Below are 25,358 nucleotides of genomic sequence, written 5' to 3'. Positions count from 1 at the left end.
CTCCTCCTCCTCCCGGGAGCGGGGGCACCCGGGCAGGCCGGGCTGGCCGCTCCGTCCTCGGGGAAGGAGCGTTATAGGGCGGGGTGGTGGGAATGCAGCCCTACCATGACCTTGTTCTTAAAAATGCCTCTTAAAGCAAAAAACACTTCTCTGGGATAATGTAACTGCTCTAGATGCACAGGTTGGCGGTGACCGGCAATGTCTTTGATTCTTTTGCCTTTTAATTCTTAAATTTCTTTCAAAGGGTGAGCTGTCCCTTTGCAGTATTTCTTTTGCTTTTGGTTTCTGTGTCGTTACATCCAGCTTTCCTTCCTGTTTCTTTATGCCTTTCTGCCTGGAGCAGTTCCATCAGTGAAGTTTGACCTGAGCTTCTTTGATAACCTACAAAAACAAATTCCACTTGATTATTTGTTCCACTCCCTAGCTGCAATAATGGTTTTGCACATATGGTGTGGTGTTGAACAGAACTGTTGTACAGAACAGCCTTGCTGAAGGCTTTCAGGCAATCGACAAATCCTACACGCTTTGGCCTATCTGATAATACAAACACAAAGGGTGTTATGCTTGTTCGGGGATGGAAAGTATTACTTGCCCTAGGGCACGTGCATGTAGAATTGAGCAAGTGTACTCATTGCAGCTGGGTTTTACTTACAGGTGTGGAGACGTTACAGGTGTGGAGATGGTATAGCAGTCAGGTGAGATCTCTGAGAACCTCTCGGTTCTGGAGGTGCCAACAAATGCACTTGCAGGGCAGAATAGGAACTGACGTGCGCCAGTGCGTGTCTGCGGGTATATCCGTGTGTTAGATAACTTGGAAATGGTTTAAACTGTAACGTGAAATTAATCTGGGCCAAACTTATTTAAGGGTGCTGTCAAAGTGATTTCACTGACTTGAGTGTTCCTTGTGTATAATGAAGGGAAGCTCTTGATTCTTTTAATTGTAGCTAATAAAAACGTTGAATTTCAAATAGTCCCCTGCTTTGATCTCGGTCTCTTGGCACAGCCATCTTCCCATTTGCCCCACTTGATTCAAAGATGTGTAATCCAGGCTAGTTTGATGGTAGGATTCACAACATGGGATGCCAGGGCAGGGACCAGACACATTGCAGACTGCCTGCAGATCTTGATGGTTTTCAAGGCTAGCTGGGGAAAACTGCGCTAGGAGAAGAGAAATAGAGAAGTAGCTGCTAAACCAAAACTAATTGCAGAGGACGTACAAAGTTGTATTATGAAACAAAGCATTTTAATGTCTTCCACTGCAAAAGTTCCCAAGGTTTCTGGACCAGTGGCTTGCCTGAGCTTTCAGTGTAGTCTTGTAGGCTATCATATCCTTCATGGAGACTTCTAAATCAGAAATATTAGTAAGGTGATCTAAGAGGGTTCCAGGTCCTGTAGTTTTTGGGCTGTGTGTTCTAGGCAGAAATAAAGTTGCCTGTTGTGTGTGAATTTTGTATTTTTACTTTTAACCCTGCTCTTTAAGGACCAAGTCTTTTGGTGGCTTATTAGGTGTGCAGGTGTAAGCTTCTTTGCAAACGCCTTGGGTAGAATTGTTATGCAAATTAAAGAATAAATGTTTCAAGATGGTAACAACTGAATTTATTTTCTGCCTGTTATTTACCTGAAATGGCTATTTACTATACATATATGTTTTGGTTTTCTTTTCATCCTTCCTCAGCTGCCTAAATTATTTGGATGCTCATTGTTTAAAAGATGCATAGAAACTACACATTTAGCTCCTCATTTCTGAAGATTGATCCAGCATTCTAGACAAATATATATGTCCTTTTTAATAGTCTCCTGAAAAGTATGGTGTGCCATTTCTTAACCTTCATTTCCCACCCTCCCAATCCCTCTCCTTGACAACAAAAGGGCTCTGTATGTATAGAGTTTTACTGTATTTGTTGTTTTCTCTATATATAGTGTTCCACTTTGGAAATTAGACCAATCTTGTTTTGGACCTTGTTGTTTTTTAATAAAGGCTAAATGTTTCTTGCTGTAAATTGTTCCTTTAAGAAACCCATTAGTCCTTAATTCAAAACCTGCAGAAACAGGCTTCCGTTTATGTTATGGAAAGATGTCTTGGCATTTGAAAGCTCTTTAAAAATCCAGTTGAGCCTACTTATGTTGCTTGCCTGCTGTGAAATTCACTACAGTTTTGCCATGGACTCTGAAATACTTTTTAAGGTATTCTTGTGTGTGAACAGATAATGATCTTGGTGTGCCAAGCTTATAATTAACAACTACACATTTCTCCTTAAATGATCTTTTGAGTTATTAAGGACTAATTCTTGATTCTTTTTCTCTTCAAATTGATTGTCTGTAAGCTTGATACTAAAACTATTGTTGCCTGTACTGTCATTGTTATTGTTGGATAAATGCTACTTGATATGTGAACAGATGGGATGCTTATTAATCATTCTTAGCTGAATATTGCAGACTAATGGTAAAATGAGGACTGACAGAAAAATATACTTCAGCTCAATGGTCGCTTGTGTTGGTAACAAAGCAAAGACTGTATGTACACTTAAACCAAAAGGGCACACATTGATTCAGCAGTGCTACTGGACAGCCTGTTTGCTGTAATTATTGATTTTTGAGTGTTTAAGAAAAAAAAGACAAGCACACAACTCTGACAACCTTCCATTACTTTACTGATACTATACTAAGAATTTTTTGATTTATATATATATATATATATAAAGTGTCCAGGAAAATGTCTTAACTCAGTATTTATTCTTTGACCTGTGAACTATGGCTAAAGTGTCCTGTTATTGTAGTCTATATCCATTCAAGCATTTACCTTTCTCCTTATCTTCTGAACAAAAGTTGAAATGTCTCAAGTCTGGTGTTTTGATATTTGTGAAATAAGAATGATGAACAGGGGGTATCCTGGAATCTCAAAAGTCATGGAATTGCCCAGGTTTATAAAATGAAAGTGATTCTTCAGCTGTTGGTTGCTGGCAGAAGAGGAGCTGGGGCTCCTGCTGGGCAGGAGTCAGCCCTGTGCCCCTGTAGCCCTGAAGGGTAATTACTGCCTGGGCTGCAAGGGGCAGGACCTGAGCAGCAGGTACTGGGGAGGAACTGTTCCCAGCTGTGGCACTTCCCTGCAGGGCTGCTGGGGTCACACACACCCCTCTGTGGGAGAAACACTCGGGGGAATCCAGCCCTGGCTTCTGCAGGTGGGTGGGGGCTCGAGTACCTGAGGGTGCACAAAGGACTGGACCTGAGAGAGAACATATTTGCTGCATTTTACCAGCTTTAAGCAAGGGGTTAGAGAGGTGATGGAGCCACTTGCCCCTCTGAATGAATCAATGGCTGCAAGACATAAAAATGGAAGTTTCAGTAGGTTATGAGGGAATTAATGTCTTAGTGTAGCAGTCAGCCCCTCTTATGGATCAAGAGCCCAGAAGGGCCATGAAGTCTTCATCCATACAGACTTTAGACTCAGCAAGGTCCAGAGCAGCCTGAGAGGATACAAATTTGAAGTTCTTCTTGTTTTGTAGATAATCTACAGAGGTTGCTTCCAAACCATATTCTAATTCTACAGTTTATGGATTTTAAATCTATTTTCCAAGTAGCTTGAGGAAGTTGGCAAAACAAAGGCATGGTGATTTAGGTAAACCAGGTTGCTCAGAACTGTTACAAGTTGGGAAGAGTAGTGAGTTGTGATGAACATCTTAGTTCAAGTCTGATGGTGGCAATACGGATTTTTCTGCCCTGCATTGAACTTTACAGCTGACTAGGCAAGAAGTGCTTCCAGGCTAGCATAAAGGCCAAAAAAAGGCTTATGGTACCTACCTGTCATGCCTGTGATCACTATGATGAACTTAGAAACCCATCTCCAAAGAAACAGCAGGCGGTCAGCAGCCAGGTGTAGTTAGTCCAGGTCTTGCTCTCTGTGTTGGAGGAACAAGTTAGCAGCTTCTGGGTGGGTAATGGTTCCTTATGCTTAGCTGGAGTGTGGTTATCCTGGCAAGCGGCTTCATGGAGCGAACCAGCTCTGAGTTCCAGCTGGTCGCAGTAGCAGTCCATCACTGCAGAGGGGCAGGACTAATGGCAGCTGGAAGAAAGGAACAGGGCCATAAATCTCTCTTTAATGCTTCTGCTGCCTTGAGAAGATGTCCTGCATCTCATTTGTTTCTGTAAGTTCTTACATATTTGTCTATTTAGCAAAACCAGCCAGAGGTCTTAGTGAAAGTGAGGTGAGCAGTACAGACAGTTACAACCCAGAGTAAGTGTTTTGTATCTTAACAAAGCAGCTGTCCTTGTATGAACCTGTAGTATTTTAATATGTGAATGCAGCTGCTCATGTGTGACTCTTGAGAGAGTTGTGTAGGAAATCTGGTGTTAGAGATGGCATGTGTTTTAGAATCCTAGATGTATTCTTTAGTAGCTTTAACACCTAAGATGATGTTGGAGTAAGTACGAGTCACAATGCTTTCTTGCAGTACCATGTAAAAATACAGCGTTTTGAAGATGTAATCCCAGTGTTAAGTTTCACTATGGAAACAGTAAAAGTGGATGCCATGGCTGACATGCCAACCAGCATAAATCTTGGTAAATTCTGCATTGTTCATTGTGTTTTGGGTCGTGACAAACATCCTGGTCACCTTCACAGAAGAGTAGTAACATGATAACTAAAAAAGGTTTATTAGAAAAGTGTGGGCTAGATTCACTTATTTAATTTCATGCCAAGAAGTGAATACTCAGGGAGCACACTGTAAGAGGAAGGTCCTTGTGCACAACAGTGGCTCATTTAATGAGCAGCAAAGCCTTCCAGCAGTAGGTGACTTTTATTTGCACAGTTGTAGCAGTACAAAACTCATCCTTGTTGAACAATAGACAGGGTTTCTTTTGCCTTTAAAAAAATATTACAAGGTTCTTGTGCTACTTAAGTGTCAAGATGGTGGAAGAAAAAAGACAGTTCAGTTATAATAAGATTATATTGGACATAAAAAGGTTTTGTTAATACTAGCATGGCATAGTGGGAAAATCACAAAACCTTGATGTGATGAGGGGTACTTTATTCTTACCCTATTTTAGTTTATTTGAAATTCTTCTTAGTTTTCTTCAGAAAATCTCTCATCACAACTCTTTGTAGGCATAGCCACCAGTGCTAGTGTATGGTGCTCAGCAGTGCTTCTGAAGGCTAATATTCTTATTTAAAGAATGGAAATTCTCAAACTCTTCCTATTTTTGGGAACTTCTGCCATATGGTAAGGCATATTTCTTTTTAATTTGGGTCAGCTGGCCTAGTTTTGTGCCCTCCCAAGATCTTGCCCACATCCAGCCCCTTGATGAGGGGAATGTTGGAGAGCCGCTGCTGATGCTGCCAGCTCTGCTCAGTAGGAGCCAGAACTCTGGGTGTTACCGGCCCCTTTGTATCTTCCAGTGCAGAGCCCAGTGCTGTGAGGGCTGCTGTGGGAGAAGGAGCTGCAGCTGAGCCAGGCCCAGTGCAAGCTGTTAGCACAGAGGCGTTCCATCACTCCTGACTGGGCAGCCTTGGCCAGCAGCGTGTCCTGGTGCCGGCTGGCATTGCCTCTGCTGGACATGGAGGAAGCTTCTGGCAGCTTTTCACAGAAGCACCCCTGTAGTCCCCCTGCTACCAAGACGTGGCCATGCAAACCCCATGCCCTGGGGTAGAGCATCAGGCACTACTGAAGTCTAAGAGAAATGGGACAACAGAACAGACTGTTGCTGTTAGTAATTATTGGTGTAGTTTCCTACGAATTACCCAGAAAGTAGTTGCTTTTTTAGAAATGTGCTGCCTTCCTTCCCACCCCACTCCCGAGAAATTATTGTGCAAAGTATTGTATTGTGTTACAAGAGGTATCTCTGAAGGAATTCTTAGTGCTGAAGTTGTCATGTGTTGGAGTTTTTTGTTCCATTCTAAAGTTCTTATTATAGAGGTATTTTATGCCAAATACTTTAGACAGGATTTCATAGCACATTAATCTGCTTGTATTTCACAGATAAATGCATGAATTAACAAAAGTAGCACATTCATAATTGGATTCTAAGTTTTCGTAGCTGGGATTAGAAGTTAAAATTAATGTAGTTTTAAAGCATTCTGAAAACTTTTTTCCCAGCTGTTACCCAAATCCTTCCTTCCTCTAATGTTCTATAGCTATTGTCCTCTTGATCACTGATATTTAATTACTGTTTTAGGTCACTTGGTATCTTTTGTTTGCTGTTGTCCTTTAAAACAATTAAAAAACCATTTAATTTTGTTTTTTGCTGAAACATTTAGCTTTTATATGCTTTGTTTTTTTCCACTGCCAAAAGAGGTTAAAGAACAAGTATTGCCTCCCACTCTAGGATTACTCTCAGGGTAGGATTCTGCTTCTAAACTTGTGCAGATCTCATTGAAGCACTCTGATTTATATTCACTGGTTTATTTTGCTGATGGTTTGCCTCTTTGATGTGGTCATTGGATGTGCAGAGAGCTACCATATGAAGGCAGGCCTTTGTGGAATGGTGGGAGTTAGCACTGCCTTAGGCAGTCAGCTGAAACACTGTTGTGCCCAATTAGTCATTTATTCTTGTCAATTTCAAGTTATACATGATTACGTTTTTTCAAGTACCTGCCTAAGCAGAATGGGCCAGGACACAGGATTGTGTGAGAAGGGATCTACATAAGGCAACATGGAATGGCATTCCTTAGAGTGCAGTCGTTTCAGTCGTGGTTTAGGCATGATTATGATTAAACATGTTTTCAAGGTCCAGCAGCAGGCGCTTAGATTGCACTTCTGACAGTTAAATTGGATGCTTAAATTAGAGCAGTTTGTTGAACTGTTGCTTTACTGAATTTTCACTGATTTCAGATTTTAAGAGCAGGATTTACAAAAAACCAAAACAAATGAAATTGACAAATACTGCCCTGCAATGAACCTGAATATTTTAAGCTTTGAAAAACATGCATACCTTGATTTTCTCCCGATTTACCATTCTTTTCTATAATCTTTTATTTGAAAAAGGATTAAGGAATTAGAAGATCCTTGTCTTATCCTATTATTTCTGAAAAGGAGAGTTTTGCTAAGAATAGTCTTTTAATCTGTTGTCATAACAGCTTCTTTACCAAAATGTAGAGTTACACAAGTTTTCTTTTGTTGAAGCTATTGTGGTTTGTGATTTCTGTGCCAAGACTGACCTGGAAGACATAACATCTTATAATATCATATATTATGATTATAGGATTTGTCTTGGAACCAATCTGTAGTGGAGCTTCATATGACATTACACTGAAGAAGCTGTAGAGATGCTCTCCTATCAAATGTAGCAGGAGTTTGCAGAGTGTTATTTTTTCTGTAAATATAGCACTACTCATTCTGATAATGCTTGTTCTAGAAAAATGCTACCTAATAAATTTCTCCATGGTTAATTAAAGTCACAGTTCAGTAGTCAATAAAAAAAAGTCAAAAGGAAAGGTTGGATGAGAATCTTCATCATTAGAAATGCCAGTTTTCAAGCTGGTGAGTATTGCATGCTGCAGCCTGCCTCATTTACAGCCTCCTGGCATTTGAATCTAAAACCTGTTTTAAAGGGAATGGAAGATACTTTTCTAAAACAGTCTCTGCTGATGTCTAATGACTTAATAAAACAAGAATATATGAGAATATATGGACTCTGCAGTGTATTCTATTGCAATACATCATTTCGCTGTGCAACCTCCTATGTTAAGCTTTGTGTCACATGTAGCCTTACCACAAAGTGCAGCCCCCTGGAAAACATGTAATACAGAATACCATATTGCAGCAGAGTGGCTCTGTAGTGAACTAGATTAGAAGTGATCTGTAACTTGGTAAGAATTAGTTAAGTGCTGTTGGCCACAGGTGAGGTTTTCCAGAGAGGGTGCACTGGTATTCCAGAGCAGCTGTCTTGTAGGAGTTGACTGTGAGAAGTGCTGGGAAGTTGTAAGTGTTGCTGTCTTACTTGCTGCTGATTTGGATCGCCAGGACCGTGTCTATCACCAAAATCAACTTGAAAGCCTCAGATAAAGCTTGGGCAATTCTTAAGCTTTGTAACTCTTGGTGCAGCTTTCAGGAGGTTTAAGTATTTATGGTGGTGTCTTTCTCTAGAGATAGCTTCATGTTTAGATTATGTACCTTTAAAGATATTATATTTCAGAAACCTGGAAATCTGGATAGCACTTGGTGTATAATAACCACAGATGATGAAGAAATGTGAGGTTTCATTTCCCTGTCACAAACTGGCAGACTCTCCTTGCTTAGAGGGGAGAGGGAAATGGCTGAAGGAATGGTAGATAAGGAAGCACAAATTTTCACCTTTTCATGGAGCTGATAGCATGTGTTCACCTGTGCATCTTTTTTTCCTTGCCCTCAGTCTATTTTAGGTATCTATATTTTGACTTCTCATTTTTCTATTTTCTGAATCTTAATTTTAACTTCCTGTGTGATGAAGTTGGAGCTGCTGGTGGCTGTAATGTGTGTTTTATCTAATTGGCCAGCAGGCCCTAAACCAAAAGTGTGGATAATTTCTTCTATGACCAGCTGCTTTAGTCCAGGTTGTAAAAGAGAAATAAAACTGACTAGCTCAAAGTGCCAGAAGTGAATCAGTTACCTGACTGATTACCTGACTGATTACCTGACTGGTTTAGGTAATATGTGTGCGTGTGTAAGATAAACATATAGCCCATGTGGCTTTTTTCCTGTGCTTTATGGCAGTCTCTTTAATTGTCCTGTACCATTAACAAATAATGCCTTAACTCTTTGTGAATGACTATTGTATGCATTTCTTTAGAGCTTTTTTTGTTTGTTTGGGGTTTTGTTTGTTTGTTTGTTTGTTTGTAGTAAAAGGACTGTAATTTATCGGCTAATGGCATTATGGGACAATATCTTAGAATGTAGAGAAATGTCGGTGCAAAAGGAAGGTGGATTAATCTTCTCAATAGGAAATTTACTGATAAAAACCAAAAAATGACTGTTTTGAAAAGAGAATCATTGCAAAACTTATATTGTTTGTAAGTAATTTACTGTGGTGCATTTGTTACTTGGTTCTTCATTATCCTGCTTGTGCAAGGTGTGTGATGTGTTTTATCTGACTATAAAGAATTCAGTTCTCAGATGAATTGAATTTGATGTTAGACAAAGCTAATTTAGTGGTACCAGAAATTTTTGGCTTATTTTGGATGTTTTGCAAGAGATGTTTCACAATATGAGAATTTGCTTTAGAAATGTGCAGTAATATTGATTTTTATATAGAGCTGACCCTTGCTCAGCAGGCAGGATGAGAAAACACTGGTATGTTGTACTTGGTTTGCATAAATGCTTGCTTTGAGCTTCTGAGAGAAATGTGGAGTGGAGGTGCTGACTCTGCCTGTGCTCCACGGGGAGCAGTGTGTGAAATCACTGGTGGAGCTTCGGTGGCTCTGTCCCTTCCAGCTGTGCCAGCAGTGCCAGGAAATGGCTCACCTGGAGCAGTGTTTAACAGCAGGAGTTGTTTCTTGTGGCTTTCTGCATGTTTGCACGTGATCTTACACTACCTGTTTATAGACAGTTTCAGTATTTTGCTAGTTACATTCTTAATTTTATTGCTGCCAGTTGGAGGTCTTACCTTACAGCTAAACAGCCTCTGAGTCATTAGTTACTTCTGACAGTGTATCAGACTGTTCCAAGGTACTTGAGACGTAGAAGTGGAAAAGCTCAAATTCCAGTTGCCCTATACAAAAATTCCTGTCTCCAACTTCAGGTTTCCCTAATTTCAGGTTCAGCTGTTAATATTTTGGCACTGGTGACTGCACCTGTAAGTGATTGCTATTTCAGGCTGAATAGTATTTGAATGTAATTTGATGCAGGGAGTTCCAGCACTGGTGCAAAAAACATGTTGAAAATTAGCTGTTTGAGCTCATTCCTGTATGTTCTCCCCTTCTAGTAAACTCCTCAATTACACTACCTATCTTAATAAGGTGAGATGGCAGATACATATGAAGAAAACGATCTAGTTTCCTAGATGACTGGAAAGTCATCATGTGATCCATCTGGAGCCTGTTGTTAGTCACTATATAAAACCTGTAAACTGCAGCATTAAGTTATGGCGAAGGTTGCATTCATATTAGTGGATTTTATCCATTGTAATTTAGGACTCTACATAGTTGTTCCCTGTTAAATTTTACCGAGGACAGTTAGATTAACAGAGAGGGCTCTATATCTCTGCAAGAGATTTATCAATCTGGCAACAATGTATGCCAAACCAGTGAAGTAATTCCTTGATTTAAACAGCCCATATTACATTTTATTAAATTTCATTTGCTGTTGTGTACTCAGGAATACTTTGCTTTATAGTCACATTTATTTGTCTATACCAAACCTGTCATCTTTTCTGAAATTACCATCTTTAGTGGAGAAAGCCATCTGTTTATTGTTGAATACTCAACAGGTTCTAGGAAATCAAGTAATTGGCTTTGAATTCTCCATGTATAAAAGGCTATAAAAATGTAGCTGTCCTAAAGTGTAAAAAAAATTAAATGTGCCTTAAATTTCTTGTGTTTGAGCAAACTTGGGTGACACTACTCTTTTCTGTTTGAACTTGAAAGCAGTAGGCAAGTCGTAACATAGAAATCTAAATGTGCCCTTGTCAAGTTTATGCAGGTTTCCCTAGCCCCAGTACTTCTTTTCCTGGTGAACACTGAGATCTAGTGTTCACCTTTGCTTTAGTGGATCTGTAACAAGTGAAGTTTGACTTCTTGGTGAACAAAAGATACGTTAAAATGTAGTTATTTTAAGAAATGTACTTGCACTGTCCTTCCAACCTGAGCTATACAAGAATCACTCCAGTATATTTGTGATTTTGTTTAATAGTTGCAAGCAGAAAATAGCTCCTGAGATCAGAGCTGTAGACTTTCAGTTTGTGCTGTGCCTCCTGTCCTGTGAGTGGTGTGAGCAGGCAGGGCTCTGTGTAATGCAGGTGTGTAGTAGCTGAGGGGAGAGGCACTGCCAGGGCACAGCAGCTCGAGGCCTCCTTAAACACATGGCAGCATTAGGAGTAGTTCAGGCAGCTGGAGGTTGTTCAGATTAACACCATCTGATCTGTGAAAACACAGTTTGAAAGCCATGCAAATCCTAGAGTCATCAGTGAGAATATTCCGTTTTAGAATAAGCTTCAGGTTTTTAGACATCTTTGGCATTTGTAATGGTTTAGTAATATCTTGCTGCAGTTTTCACCCAGCTAATGTTAACTCCTTTATCCAAATGTTCTATCTGCATTAATATTTCACAGAGCTGGAAGTATTGCAGAATACAACATTCAGTTTTGAGAGCAGAATGGACAAACAAAACATTAAAACTGTAATTACTTCTGAGACTAACTGAATGAGCCATGAAGTTACCTTTAGAAACAATTCTTTTGTTTTCTAAATTTGAGCCTTTGAAGCAAGCATATGTGAAAACTAGGCTGTGTTTGAACTATCCATTTAGCAGCTATCCAGATACCTTTAAACATGACAGCTGAAAATTAGACAAGCATTCAAAAACACATGATGCATACAAATCAGCTATGTGTGAACTTATTTTCACAAAGAGATTAGAGTCATTAATGCAAGAGCTTTATATACACTGTCCATTTGTTTTGCATTCAGTAGCAAACTAGCATATACTTGAAGAACTGTTGGATTTTTCTAGGTCAACCACAGATTGCTACAGAACATTCATTTTCATGGTGTTAGATGCCTTCTAAATGGAGTTATTGAATCATCATTGATAGGTAGCTTATGTTGTTATATTATGTTGATTACTATTTAATGTATTAATATATGTAATTGTTTTATTTTGAAATTGCCTTCTTCCATTTCTGCATCTCTTTGACTGTCATGGTTTTCATTTTTTGTCAGTCCTACTTCAGAGCAGCTCCTGTAGTAATCTTTCACTGTAGAACAGTTGTGCCAGCACATGTGCGCAGATCACTGTTAGTTGGTGTTTGTGTTGTACCTCAGACATGTCTTGCCCCAAAGACTGTTTGCTCGCTTAGCATCCAGAGTTTCTTCCAAGACTTGGCCCACTTGATCCTTGCTTGTTTAGGAGAGGATTGCTTTAGAAGTCATCATCATGAAAACCAAGTCTGATTTAATGCAAAACTTGTAGTTAATGATGGTTGTTCTCATCTCTGGTTTTTCTCATTTCTTATGTTTTATTGTATTTCAGGGTACTGGGATATGAAAATATCTTGTCAGCTGTACTTCTTCACTGAAGTAGAAATAAGCTGAGTGTGTATGATTCCTTACATAAAAGGATACTCCTAGAGTAAGAGATTATGCATTATAGCATAGGATGAATCCTGGATTTTCACGTTGTATTGTCTAATGAAGGTATAAACAAAATGTGCAAGGAGAAAAGGCTTTTCTGAGAATTGGCTCCATGTCTTCTGAAGCACTGAGTTTTATGCTGTTAAAATCTGTTTTATGCTAGGAGAGCGGGCATTTAAAATGAAGAGAGAGACTGTACCTCTTGCTGTAACAGTACAGACTGATAATTTTTGATGAACACTGTGTAGGGCTGCAGAGAAAGGAATGAGAATTTAACAGCAAGTGGAGACACTCCTTCCTCACTTTGGGATATTTCTCCTTCCTCTTAGTAAAAATAAACAATGAGTTCTTTAATATGCTGCTGTATACTAAAATACTGTTATGAATTATAAAATAGTTAGTAAATACAAGTTTCCTTGCACATATTTGCAAGCATATTTTACAGTTTTGAACGTGTAGCAAATTACGAGGCTTTAAGGCAATAAAATTTGCTTGGTTATAATACTATGTATGATATATAATAAAATCTGTTACTATGCAGGAATTATTTTCTGAGAGAACATTATCTCTCAAGATCCTTTTCTTAAACTATACTTGCTTGGTTTCACTCTTTGATTCTATGAAGTTTACCAAAATGAAAGAAAATGCAATTAAACACAGCTTTGACTATTCAAAATACTGACTTTTAATGGAACGGTGCCAGCATTCACCTGGAAACCTTGGAAGGAGGGGAGCAGTCCTTCCTGCATTTGTTTCTGAGGAATTATCCAAAGTGAAGTATTAAGTTTTCATTGTCTTGATGCTGATACCAAACAGCAGAGTTCTATCAGCTAAGCTTTTCCACGTAATCCTGCATTGGTCAATGTTACTAGATCTTAGTGCAGTTTAGTGGATAAACTCAAGATACTGGGTTTTTTCTCAGCTGACAATGAACAAATGTAAGATTATATGAATTAGTGTCTTCATTCTTTGTTTTCTGATTTTCAAAAATGTGTTTGGTTGGTTTCATACTGTCCACAACAAATTTTCTCTTTTCTAATTCACAGGGGGTTTTATCATTAGATGTTGTTGGGCATTTTTATTCCAAAACTATGTGCAAGTACATCTGTGAACAATGTGTTGAGGAAGTGGCAAAATCCAAAGACTTAGTGGTAAGATGGATGGAGAAGAAAGAGCTGGGGTTGGTGTCATATATTGCTATGAACTTAGGCTTTTGGTCTCCCTCCAGTAAGCTGAACTGGACTCTACCAGTACAGTCGGGATACAGATTTTTTCCATTTGTTAAGGAACAGTTACTATTGCCCAATTATGCCTTCCCTGTCAGCTGGGGTAGGAAGCCTTTAACAAAACTGCCAAAACACTGAGAGAAGCTGCTTCAGTATTTAGTTAACTCTTTATAACAGAGATTTGGTTTTTTGACAGCATTTTGGAAAAAGGGTCTTGAAATTGACATTTCTTTTGAGATAAATGCCAATTAAGGTAGCGCATTTTTAGTTAGTAATATATCAAATAGTTTAAAATGTCTCCTTTAGAGAACGTCAGAGTGTTTTGATTGTACCTCTAGCTGTGAAGTGCATACGTGTTAGCCAGTAATACTACTTGTGCAATATTTGTTATTATTTGTGGAGGCAATGTTTGCACTGTGTTCTCAAAGCTTGCTTAAAATTTAACAAATGTATAGTGTTGTGGCATATGGAAGGCAAGAGTCTCTTTGGGACTGTTGAATAACACGGGAAGATGTTCCTTAAGTTAATGGAAGAAACAAATACAATTCTTCTAGTCACATACTTGCACTACTAGGCATCTCTTATAGCTACACTCAAAACCTGTGTAAAGGTTAAAAGTGCACTGTTAGCATTAAAGAAATGAGAAATATTACTGTAAAAGCCATGATGCAGTTTTATTTTTTCTCCTGTGGGACATCTGCATTGAGGTGTTGCATTTCTTTTTTTAATACGAGAGGACTTTGTTGGAATATACATCCTTTTCCCTTACTTTTCTTCTGTGATTATTACTTTTTCCTCATGAAAGATGTCTGACAAGGCCAGTTTTCCTTTTCTGGCTTCAGTTGACTGTATGTGTTTCCATGTCAGTGTCAGGTATTCCTGGTGGTTGTGACCAAGAGTATTTTAATGATTGCAGTGTCTGGAAGACTTGTTCATGTCCTGTCACTCTTTTATTCATGGAATTATGCAATAATTCAGGTGGAATGGGGCCTCTGGAGAGTGTCTGGTCCAAGCCCTGCTCCCATGCTGCACATGTTTGTATGGAGGGATGGTAGGACTCTTGGAACTCGCTGGATGATGTGGAGTTTCCTGCCTTTTGATCTTCTGTCATTTCCATCTAAGATTTTTCTGTCATCCATTACAGCATTTCAAACACCTGCCGTCCTACTCCTGCAGTCATTAGAAACAACTTACATGTACACTTGAGATTTATTTGGGAAGTGTCTTTTGTGTCTTAAAGGGAGTTTTGCCTTATGTCAGGTTCCATACAGCTGTAAAATCTTATTTTTTTCCAATTTTATATCTTCATAGGCCAGAAGCAAAATTTGGATGAAGTGAAGTAACCAAGTTGCCGCCATGAGCAGGAGCAAGCGTGACAACAATTTTTACAGCGTTGAAATTGGAGATTCAACTTTCACCGTATTGAAACGGTATCAGAATTTGAAACCAATAGGATCAGGAGCACAAGGGATAGTATGGTAAGGTTTCTTTAAAATTTAAATGTACCTTTAGGTTTCCTTAACATAGTTTTTTGAGTGTTGTGTGTTACAGAGCCAGGAGTGTGGAGAATTACCTTTTACAGGCAAAACAGCAATGGTAACTGGTGACCATTTTCCCTCAGCAAGGGCTTGCTGTTTCTTTTTGACCTGTTCAACTTTAGAATTGATGCCTTTCTCTACAAATTCAGCCAGTTGTGCTGAGTCCTGTAAATTAATGGAGAAAAAAGAAACTGGATAAAGAAACTAATCCTAATCCTAATCCACACTGCTTTCAGTGAAAAAAAAGGCAGAAATACTCTGTATAATATTTGCTGCTTGTAAATGTTTGCACTACTAGGAATGGCTTGTTAGGAGTCTGTTTCACAATCTGAGTAGTCCTTGACACCAGTGAGTGAGCATTTGGGATGCTGGCTGTCATATGGTAGTGCCTGATGCAGTTTGGGAAAGTATGACCTGACAGTGTCATTCTTTGAATAAGAGCTCTGCTGTTTGGACTGAAAAGTGTCCGGTTGATTTAAGTTGCTGACAACTAGCTGCTTGTAGGCACTGTTTCCTGTGTGTTGGTATTGCTGCAAAGAGAAGTGTTGGCTTAACCTTCCTGGAAGCTTTTTTGTATATTTGAGAAGGATGTAAATATCACAGGACCTTGCCAATTTTTCAGTTTATTGTAACTCTTTAAGATGTTAACCAGATACATAAAAATACAAAAGCATCAAGGAAGAGAAAGGGGAGAGTGTAATCTCAGTTCTGTCACCTCTTTACTACCTTGATCTTGTTCTTGATCAGTGTAAAGAGAATGATATAGGTGGGTTTTTAATTAATGTTTGTGTTTTAGCAGGATTAATAAAACAGTATAAAAAGTGTAAATGTAAATTTGAAGAAAAAACACTAGAAAGAATTGTTTTTGAAGTGGTAATTTCTGGCGTTAAGATTACTGTTAATTAACTAGCAGCAACAAAATAACTGATCTGAATTTTGTTTGCATGTGTGTTAACAGACTGAGGATGTAGACAGTTGCTTGACTAGTTTGTTTAGTTGCTATGGAAATGCCAGTAAAAGCTTTAGATATTATTAGTGTCCTTCTGATGGCGAGTCATATGTTAACTACTGCTTGTTTCCCAAATTTATTGCCCTTCCTAGAGTGGAGATCCCAAAACTGACCGAGTAGCTACTCTAGGGCCATTCTGTGGTTGCTGCTAGTGGTATAATTGAAGCCTTTTTAGTTAAATCACAGCTTTCCCTGATGAGGACTGTGGTTAAATCTTGCTCATGTGTCTCCATACATTGCAATTCTTTGGATTGGAGTTTTTGTTGTCTGGTGATGGTTTGTATTTGTTTCTTTTTTGTTGTTGTTGTAACTGATCCTACTTGATTTGGAGGAATATTAAGTAGATGGCCTGATACTGAAATAGGCTCTAGGCTTCCGTTATGTACAGAATGCAGAAGTTTAAATACTAGAACAAGAGTCCCATGTTGGACACCTTTCCTAAAATAATCCTTATCTTTGGGGCAGGTGGGGGTATTCCAGTTATAGTGGAAAACATACATCAAAGAAAGTTACCAGTACATGTTGTTCCCATTCTTTTTCTTTAGTAGTGTCTAGAGGTTTTGTTGATGAAAAATTACAAATCATTCAAGCCTACATACATGCAATCCACTTCTTAAAGTAGTAAGTTGGATTTAATAGATCCTACTGTTTACTGGCAGATATTCTTCATTAGATCGGAGTACCATTCTTAAGAGACAAGAAAATAGTATTTTCTCTGAGACTTTTTTAGTAACTGATAAATATTTCCTGAGTCTGCATGGCAGTCATCTGTTATATTAGCTCTTGCAGGAAAACAAGCCATGCCTTCCTGTCCTGGAAATGTGATATGTAAGGGAGTTGTCTCCAATAACAGTCTTCATCAGCTAAACAACCTCTGTCACTGAATCGTATGACAATGTCGGCATTAGTCTGTAAACAAAATGTTGGGTTTTTTTTCACCAAGTTAAAGCCAGTGACATCTAGAGGTTAAAGCTTTTTTAGCATTTTTTTGTCTTGACTTTGATGCTATCATTGTCATCAGGATATTAAGCAACTGCATAATTTAAAGCATGGGACCTTTTTATAACCTACTTTTTCCTGCCTTCTCCCTTTTAGTGTGAAGATTTTATGTAAAATTGATGTGTTTTTTATGTTTGAAGTGTTTTGGATCTTTTGTAGATGGTCTGTTCTTGAGTGCCAGTGAGTGGCAAGAACTCAGTATCTTTGGAAGCAGAAATACTGCATTATATTGTAGAGATTGTCATGTGTTGATGCTCTGAAGCTGGGAAATATTTTTAAATTTTGCATCACTCAGCATACAAGAGCACTTTGCTATATCACATTCCTAAAGCTGGGCAACACTGAAAATTTGGGGTTTCTGCAGGCATGATACAAATTAGCTGAAAGTGTTTGCAACTGCCACATCTTAAAGGACCTTGACACTAGAGATGTAATAATGTTATTTTTAATTACAGTGCAGCTTATGATGCCATCCTTGAGCGGAACGTTGCAATCAAGAAGTTAAGCCGACCGTTTCAGAACCAAACCCACGCTAAAAGAGCCTACAGAGAGCTTGTTCTTATGAAGTGCGTTAATCACAAAAATGTGAGTGCAGTGTCCTCCTTCAGATGTTGAAGAATTAACTGGAAGGTTATCCTTTGAAAAAGTCTGGAAAGTGACTTCAGAGGAGATTTCTATTGCATAGCTGTATCTCCATGATAAGTACAGAAGGGTCTTGCAGAAGAGCTGTTATTGACTAGTTTTAATACCTGCCCAATCTTTAAATAGCCTCTTCAAACTCAGCAAGGGACTCAGTGTTATATTGCTAAAATTTACAAGCAGCTGTCAAGTAAGAGTACCATGGCTGGTAAGTGCATCCTGCTGCTAGACAAATAGGAGAAAAAAGAAATAGGCTGTGATACCTTTTTTGTTTTCCCCCCAGTGCATGAATGAGTTTAGAACCTTATCTTGTGACCGCAGTAGCTGTCCAGTATTTATGAAGCCGTGCAGTAGACAAGGTCACAGAAATGGGAAGCAAATAGGTGATAAATTTATTGGAGTTGAACTGCAGAAGGCTGGTGTTGGCCAGTTTCTTCAGTCAGATGTGTGCAGTCTACTTTACCTTCTCTTTTAATCCCCCATCAGGAAGATAAAATTTCTCCTGGCTGCTAGGGAGGGAGAGTGTCTTAGGAAGCTTACTCGGTCTTCTAGCTTTTCAGGAAAATTTTGTAATTTTTCTCACACAGGTGGTTTATATGTGGATTCACTGAAGGATGTTCCATCTAATAGCATAATTTGTATGATGATAAACTATTGCAAGCCTGCCTGATTCTTGATGAGTAGTAGCTTGGCCCGTACCTGTACATCCCATCCATTCTTAATGCGAAATGTCCTAAAGCATCTCTAAGAACCTGTTTTTCTGTTTGGATGAAGTTGTTTCTTCACCTCTGTCAGTGACAAGGTGGTGTCTTTTAGGGAGTCTTCATCGGTTTTAATTTTATTATTCCTCGTGTACAAAAACAAATCTCACCAGGTCTTCAGACTGAAAGTAGGAAGGGGAAGAGTGACTAAGCTACTTAGGTTTTAAGATTTGAATATCATCTTGTTAACACACAGAGTGTCTTTAGGTTATGTGATTTGTGGAGGAAAAATACTCCTTTTCAAAATCATTTGAGCTTCAGTGTATACCAGGAGGTTCATATCAGAATAATAATTACCAGTTTTGAAATGTTGACTCTGCAACTTTGTTATTGCTGTGGTACAATTACCTTCTCTCCCCCTTCCCACAGATAATTGGCCTACTGAATGTGTTCACGCCACAAAAATCCCTGGAAGAATTTCAAGATGTGTAAGTCAGATTTGAGCTAAAGCTGAGAATTTATTTTATGAAAAGATGATTGAGAGAATACAGTAAAATGGCAGTATTATCTGATTATTCTTTTTTTTCCTTCGTAAGCTACATAGTGATGGAGCTCATGGATGCAAATCTCTGCCAAGTGATTCAGATGGAGCTGGACCATGAACGAATGTCCTATCTTCTTTATCAAATGCTGTGTGGTATCAAACATCTTCATTCAGCTGGGATTATTCATAGGGTAAGTGAACTAAAATGCATAATTTGCATTGCACCTGTTTTTTTCTTGAGTATTTAAAAGATAAAAGAAGTTAGAAGCATGAAGGGTGTTTCATAGCCAGTCCCATAAGCAGGGAGAGAAAGCTGAAGGGAAATCATCACACTTTTTTCCAGGATAATTCTGGAATGAGTGTTTTGAATGTTTAAATGATTTGGTAACAATCTGCACAGAGCAAACTGAAGATTTTTGCAGTGAGTTGCATTACCTCCTCCAATTCTGTATAATATTCTACTTTAGTAGTCATGGCAGGAAAGGATATCTGGAAGCGTCTCTGCTTTTATTGTTTTGGTAACCAAACCTGAAATTCCATCTTTGGAAAGAACTGCCTGTTTTATTTCTTCTCCTTTACTAGCAGAGTAATGAATAACTTATCTGAAATGTCCAGATAAGATGATGATGATGATAAAGACTTGTCATTGAAACTTGGATAACACTTGTGTGTCACAAATCATTCACTCAGATGGTTAACAGGCAAAACTGACTACAGCTTTTGAAGTGGCATGTGTGTGTTGCAATTTAGTCAAGAAATTTTGAATTTAAGGTTGCTTGTTCAAGTGAGCATCTTGTATGTAATGGTATATAGATTAAAAATTGCTTGAGATTGTCTGGTTATAACTTCCTGTGCACTGCCACAGGAATTGCTTTGTTAGGATGCTTGTCCAGGTGAGTGGTCCACCACATTGGGACTGGAGTGTTGAATGGTCTGCAAGCTGGATCTGCAGTCTGACACTTCTGTTCAGTGTGCCATCTTTTCCCCAGGGAAACAGGGACAATTATTTGAATGGAAGATACAGCTTGAATGGGCAAATGCTGCTTCCTTTTGCTCAGCTAGTTCTAGTACTCATTAACTGCTTCATTCCAGTGAGGAGCTCAAGGAATGAAAGTGAAACCTTCCTTCTTGCATGAAATTTCACTGAACTACTGTGTTGGAAGAGATGGGCAAGGGAGGGAGAAGCATTGTCTGCAACCAGGCATTGTACCTGATGCTGCTTAGTCTGCTTGTGGGCATTTGATATAGGTCACTTGGGCCTTTTGCACTGTTCTGGAAATGCTCAGCAAAACTAGGTTGTTCCACTTACTGTTGTGGTACTATATTGCCTATGACTGAAAATATGCAGCCCATGCTGTTCTAATGTCATATGCCTGTAGGTCTGAAATAATGGTTTGCATACAGTTTCACATTTCCTCTTCAATATTTACGTGTGCAAGTTCAATGCTGTGGATTTTCCTAGGTCTTTTTTAGTTTCAGAAAACAGTGTATTGTCTGGATGTGCTAGAATACATAAAGTAAGAATGACTCTCTGTAGATCTTAGCACAAGCTTAAGGGAGCTTCTAAAAGTGTGTTTGCTTCAGGGTGATTTGTACTCTTCTGAAGTGGGCATTGATCCTGTAGAAGTTGTGGATTAATTTAAACATTTTTACCTTTACAGAAAAGAAGTAACTACTTAGGTAGTTGGGCAAGAGCAAAGACAGCTTTGAGGTTAGAATTCCTTCCTCTGTAAATATGGGTTAAGTCTTTGAAATGCTTCCTATCATACAGGGATAAACTATCCTAAGGAAACGAAATACAATTGCTATGTAAATAGCACCATATGTATGCATGAATGCTTTTGAAGGCCATTTCACTTGCATGTCTTCCTGGTAGATTTTCAGCTGACAGCTCCTTCTTAGACTTTGTTACCTGCTAAGTGCATTGTGCCTTTTTGCATCAAGATGCAGAGTGTCAAAGTTTTGTTTCTTTGTGGAGGAAGCTGGACAAAACCTTGGAGTACAAGGAAGATATCCTGCTCAGGGACATGTGTCACATAGACCGTGTGGCTGCAGTGGTAACTCTTTTTACCATAGAATTAAGTGGTTTTTTTGATAGCAAGCTAGAGGCATGGAACAAGGCAGAGATCAAACACAAAGAGTTTCATTCAACTTCACCTTGAAGTCGTAGGCACAAACTTAGCTGCCATATCAATGGGTAAAGATTTGACTATAACTTTGCACTGACTTTAACAGATGTTGGCCAATCAACATTTCTGTGGTCCAAACATTTTGCAGAGAAGCAATTTCCAGCCAATATAGAAGTACACGTTCATTTATATTTCATAGTCTGAGGATGAATGATCAGCATTGCAGAGTTGTGCCTCACTGACTTTCTGAGGGACACAGTGGCTCATTAGTCTCGCATGGAGGCTCTGAAACATTGAATTCTGCCCAATTTTGAGTACTTAACAAGGGGCCTAATTATGGAAGCCCTTCACAAATCTTCTGTTAGAAAGAGAAAAGCCCCCAAGAAGCCATGAATTACCCTCCAGAGATGTCCCTGTGTCCTTCTTTGGCTAATGGGGAGACGGCCATGCAAGAATCTGTTTCTTAAGCACTGACATTTAACATTTTCAAGGTTCAGTGAGAAATTTTCTGCTATAGGTTCTGGTTATATTTATCCATCCTAATTAATTTGATCACTCCCAAAGGAGCTTTTTAGTTTCTGTTTATTTAACAGAAGATATATATATAAGAGATGCAGATTTTGCATCTTTGTATGAATTTTAATGTAGTGTAAGTCAATTCATCATTTTGATCCTAGGCTTCATGACAGCTACATGGTGTTCAGAATAAGAATGGACAGCATTTGGTAAGCAAAGAGAAGATCTCTTAATATTTTGAGTGCTAATCCTGCAGCTTTGGGAAGGATGAGTGTAGTTAATACCCTGAGCATGCGCCTGGCATTCTGTAGTGAACATCCTGAAAATAATAAATGTGTAGAAATAAAGCTGATAATAAAAAGGAATGTAGCAGAATCTGAAACATGCATATTAAATGGCCAGAAGGCCTTAGAGAACTTAAATTAATTGTAGTATTTGAGAATGTTTTAAGCTAAAGTTGTCTGCAGAGTCTTTGTGTGGAAATGCATGTGTGAATATGTATGTATGCAAGACTTTTAGCCAGTCATTAAAATTCCATTGTACTGGAATTCTTTTTGTTGTTTCCTCTTGATTTTTAATGCAGTTTTCTTAGCATTATGAGGAGATTGCTGAAAGTCATCCAAATACAAATGAAAACTACATAAATCTGGCAGAAATCCACCTTTAAGTCTTTAAGAAACAAGACAGATAGGGCTACTTATCAAATGCTTACTGCTCAAGTGCTGGAGTTCTCTGTCACATTTGAGGTTTTTCTCTCATTAATCTCAGTAGGGCAGGAAGTATCTTAGTCTTATCTGTGTTGTCTCGTGTGCTGTGAATGATTTTATGATTGCAAAGTTATTCTGAAGTTACTCTGTAATATTTACTCTGTGACATTCAGGTGTGTGTTAGATCCTGCTGAGGTGATGACAGAGAAAGCCGGTGTAGTGTTTGTATAAATAAATGTTGCAAAGGCACTATTGTCAATAGGGTTCAAGTGTAGAGAATAGTTACCATGTTGCTAACCAAAACAATCTGGAGTCATATCAGCATTTTCCACTCCAATTCAAGGATTGTGTTAATTTTTGGCAGTTTTTCAATGGTGTCTTTTTGGGTTTGGTTGCCAAACTTAATATAAAACCAAGTCATAAATTGGAAACTAAAACCATGTGGGCATGGAGATTTCTGTTCAGAGAAATATATTGATTCAAAAGAGGTAATGTGACCTCAACTCACAAATGAACCTTTTACATTCATTATAATTCTAATATTTCTTGTATCAAGATGATTATTGAATCAAATAATTGTCATGTTACTTGTGTTCTGCATTGTAGTAATAATTATTGTTCCAGTGAGCAGTTTCTAGACCTTTCCTGAGAGCTAACACTTCTTACTAACCTCAATTTATTTCAGACATTGCTAACATATCTTGTAATGCTGGTTGTATTTTCCTTCTTTAATTGCTATATAGATCTACAAGCACAATAAAGGAATTAATTCTGTAATCTGCTGAATGCACATAAATTAATGCAAGGGGAAAAAAGCTGCAGTTATAGCAATAACCTAGTTGTGTGCGTGGGATTTAATGTTAGCAATATTATCTTTTTTAAATGTGAACCACAGGCTACTTTGTGCTTGTCTTAGCAGTCATATATGATGTTTCTTTTTAAAGGATTTAAAGCCCAGTAATATAGTAGTAAAGTCAGACTGCACTTTGAAGATTCTTGACTTTGGACTGGCCAGAACTGCAGGAACTAGTTTTATGATGACGCCTTATGTAGTGACTCGTTACTACAGAGCACCAGAGGTCATCCTAGGGATGGGATACAAAGAAAACGGTCAGCAAATATAGTCTTTCTTTGGCATAGCTTTATTTTTTTTGTTTGGCACACCACATTTTACATGTTAATGTTTATTTCAAGCTGTAAGAAATTTTATAAATTAGTCTTGTGACCAAAATGCAGATTCTGGGTACACCAATTTATTTATTCAACTCAACCCATTAGAAAATGTTTGCATTTAATAGGAGAAGAAATTGAGGGCCTTGTTTGTTTAAAAATTCAAATAACTTCCTTGGTAGACTATATGACATCCAAGAAGAACTGGAAATATATTTTCTTAATATGTGGCATGTACGTTGATACACCTTCCTCTGACTTTATTCCTGGTAAAGAAGAAATTGTAATTCTTCAGTAAATATGTGTACTAAATTCGTTGCTAAATAAATGTATTGGGTATGGCCTTTCAGAAGGTAGGGAGCATAAAGTCTACTGAGGAACAAACAAGATTACCTACTGCAGCATTGCTTTTTATTAAAATCAGCCTCCTTTAAGCCTTTTGCACTAAGTTCTTAATGTTGCTGAAGAAAAACTCAATAATATACTTTAGACAAACTTACAGAGAATACTGTCAAGATGACAGTACATGCATCATAGATTCTCGAGGTCCATGACAAATTCCAGGGGAATTTTACTTTGTATACACTTCCTCCTGATCATACTCACTCTGTGACCAGTTTGCCTCTCAGTTTCTTCTACAGGAAAATAAAAAAGATTTGTCATTTGAGAGAAACACATCATCAAATATATTGCACCTGCAAGGAGACAGCTCTGGTACCCATTAGGAGAACCAAGTGTGGTGTCATTCCTGATACTCCGTTGGAGTGGCCTGGTTCTGCTGCCATTTCACTGCTGTGCTGTCCCTGTCCCCCTGCTTTCACTTGTCATCACCTCAGGCTGGCAGTGCCCACAGGTCACCCTGTGTGTTTCAAACTCTGCTGACCAGGCCTCCAGGGAGGCCCTGAGCTGTCTCCTGGAGATGTGAGGTGTGGCTCCTCACCTTCTGACACAACTGGGCCTTGCTCTGCTTTTCAGCATTCCTAACACAGTCTGCAAACCTGCCTGGTAACTGCATACCATTGCAGCAAGTGACAGCAAGTGTCTGTCTGTGAATGGTGCTAGCATTGAAAAAAGCCAGCTCAGAGGAATGAGAGTGGATCGCTATTGCAAGACTGAGATATTTATTTGTTTAGATTGTTAGTATGCATGAGAGAACCTACATTTCTTCAAATGTCCTCCATGGTGGACTGTTTTTCCTGTAATTTAGGAGTCACAGGCTGAGTACAGCAAGTTAGTTATTTAATTCCTAAAGTTTTCTAGATTTGCGGATTTAATTTTGTCCTTTTTTCCCCAAGACTTCATATTGGCTATTTAAGGGACATTAAAGAAAAGTACCTAAAGCTATAGTAGTGAGTCGTGCAGCTGCCTTACAGAAGGAATTGATAAAGTCAGAAGTTCTCTAACTCAGCTTGCCCAGTTTAAATTTTTCTCTTAAATAATAAGTAATTTTGGGTTGCAAAAGCGTGAAACATTCTTTCCACTACTGGAGTTGGATAGATTGTGTTCTAGAGTATCCTGTCAAGCTTGTGACAATCCTGTTCCTAATGGAAGCATGAGTTGTGTTGTGCATCATAAATAATAATTTACATTCATTTGAAAAGCTATCACATTTCCCCAAGCCAAATGCATGGTCACTGAAATGAGAGTGGCACTTTTGGAGAATATAAATGTATGGAGTGAGTCCAGAGACAATTACATTTCCATACATACTGCTCTCATTAAAAGGCAGTTTAGGTGACCTGTTAAGTCTTCTGTGCCAAGGAGTTTGTGGAGCTGCCATGACAGGGAGATGGGTATCAAGGATGCACTTAAAGTAAGAACCATGAGCTCTCCAGGAGCTTCACCTGTTAGTATTGATGTCTGTTATAGCCCATTACACCCAAACTTAAACTAACTGTGAACTTATTTAGTGTAGAGTTAAATA

General features: G+C 38.6%; 1 protein-coding gene across 4 annotated transcripts in view; it reads left to right on the top strand.

The window, feature by feature from the left end:
* The window catches only part of MAPK8 (mitogen-activated protein kinase 8), a 38,601-nt gene that overhangs the window by 602 nt on the left and 12,641 nt on the right, over window positions 1-25,358 (top strand). For 3 of the 4 annotated variants that reach the window (XM_005416484.2, XM_005416481.2, XM_005416480.2), the window contains exons 2-6: window positions 14,794-14,960; window positions 17,484-17,613; window positions 18,798-18,856; window positions 18,965-19,103; window positions 23,209-23,374. In XM_005416484.2, coding sequence (XP_005416541.1) covers window positions 14,839-14,960; window positions 17,484-17,613; window positions 18,798-18,856; window positions 18,965-19,103; window positions 23,209-23,374 — 616 coding nt within the window. In that variant the 5' untranslated portion in view covers window positions 14,794-14,838. Of the gene's footprint in view, window positions 1-13,325; window positions 13,408-14,793; window positions 14,961-17,483; window positions 17,614-18,797; window positions 18,857-18,964; window positions 19,104-23,208; window positions 23,375-25,358 lie in introns of those variants that run through there. The other variant, XM_031062352.1, reaches the window with a different exon arrangement.

Source organism: Geospiza fortis, unplaced genomic scaffold, assembly GCF_000277835.1.
Source record: "Geospiza fortis unplaced genomic scaffold, GeoFor_1.0 scaffold130, whole genome shotgun sequence".
Lineage (NCBI taxonomy): Eukaryota > Metazoa > Chordata > Aves > Passeriformes > Thraupidae > Geospiza > Geospiza fortis.
Note: the sequence above shows the minus strand (reverse complement) of the source record. Positions and strands in the feature narration are given on the sequence as shown.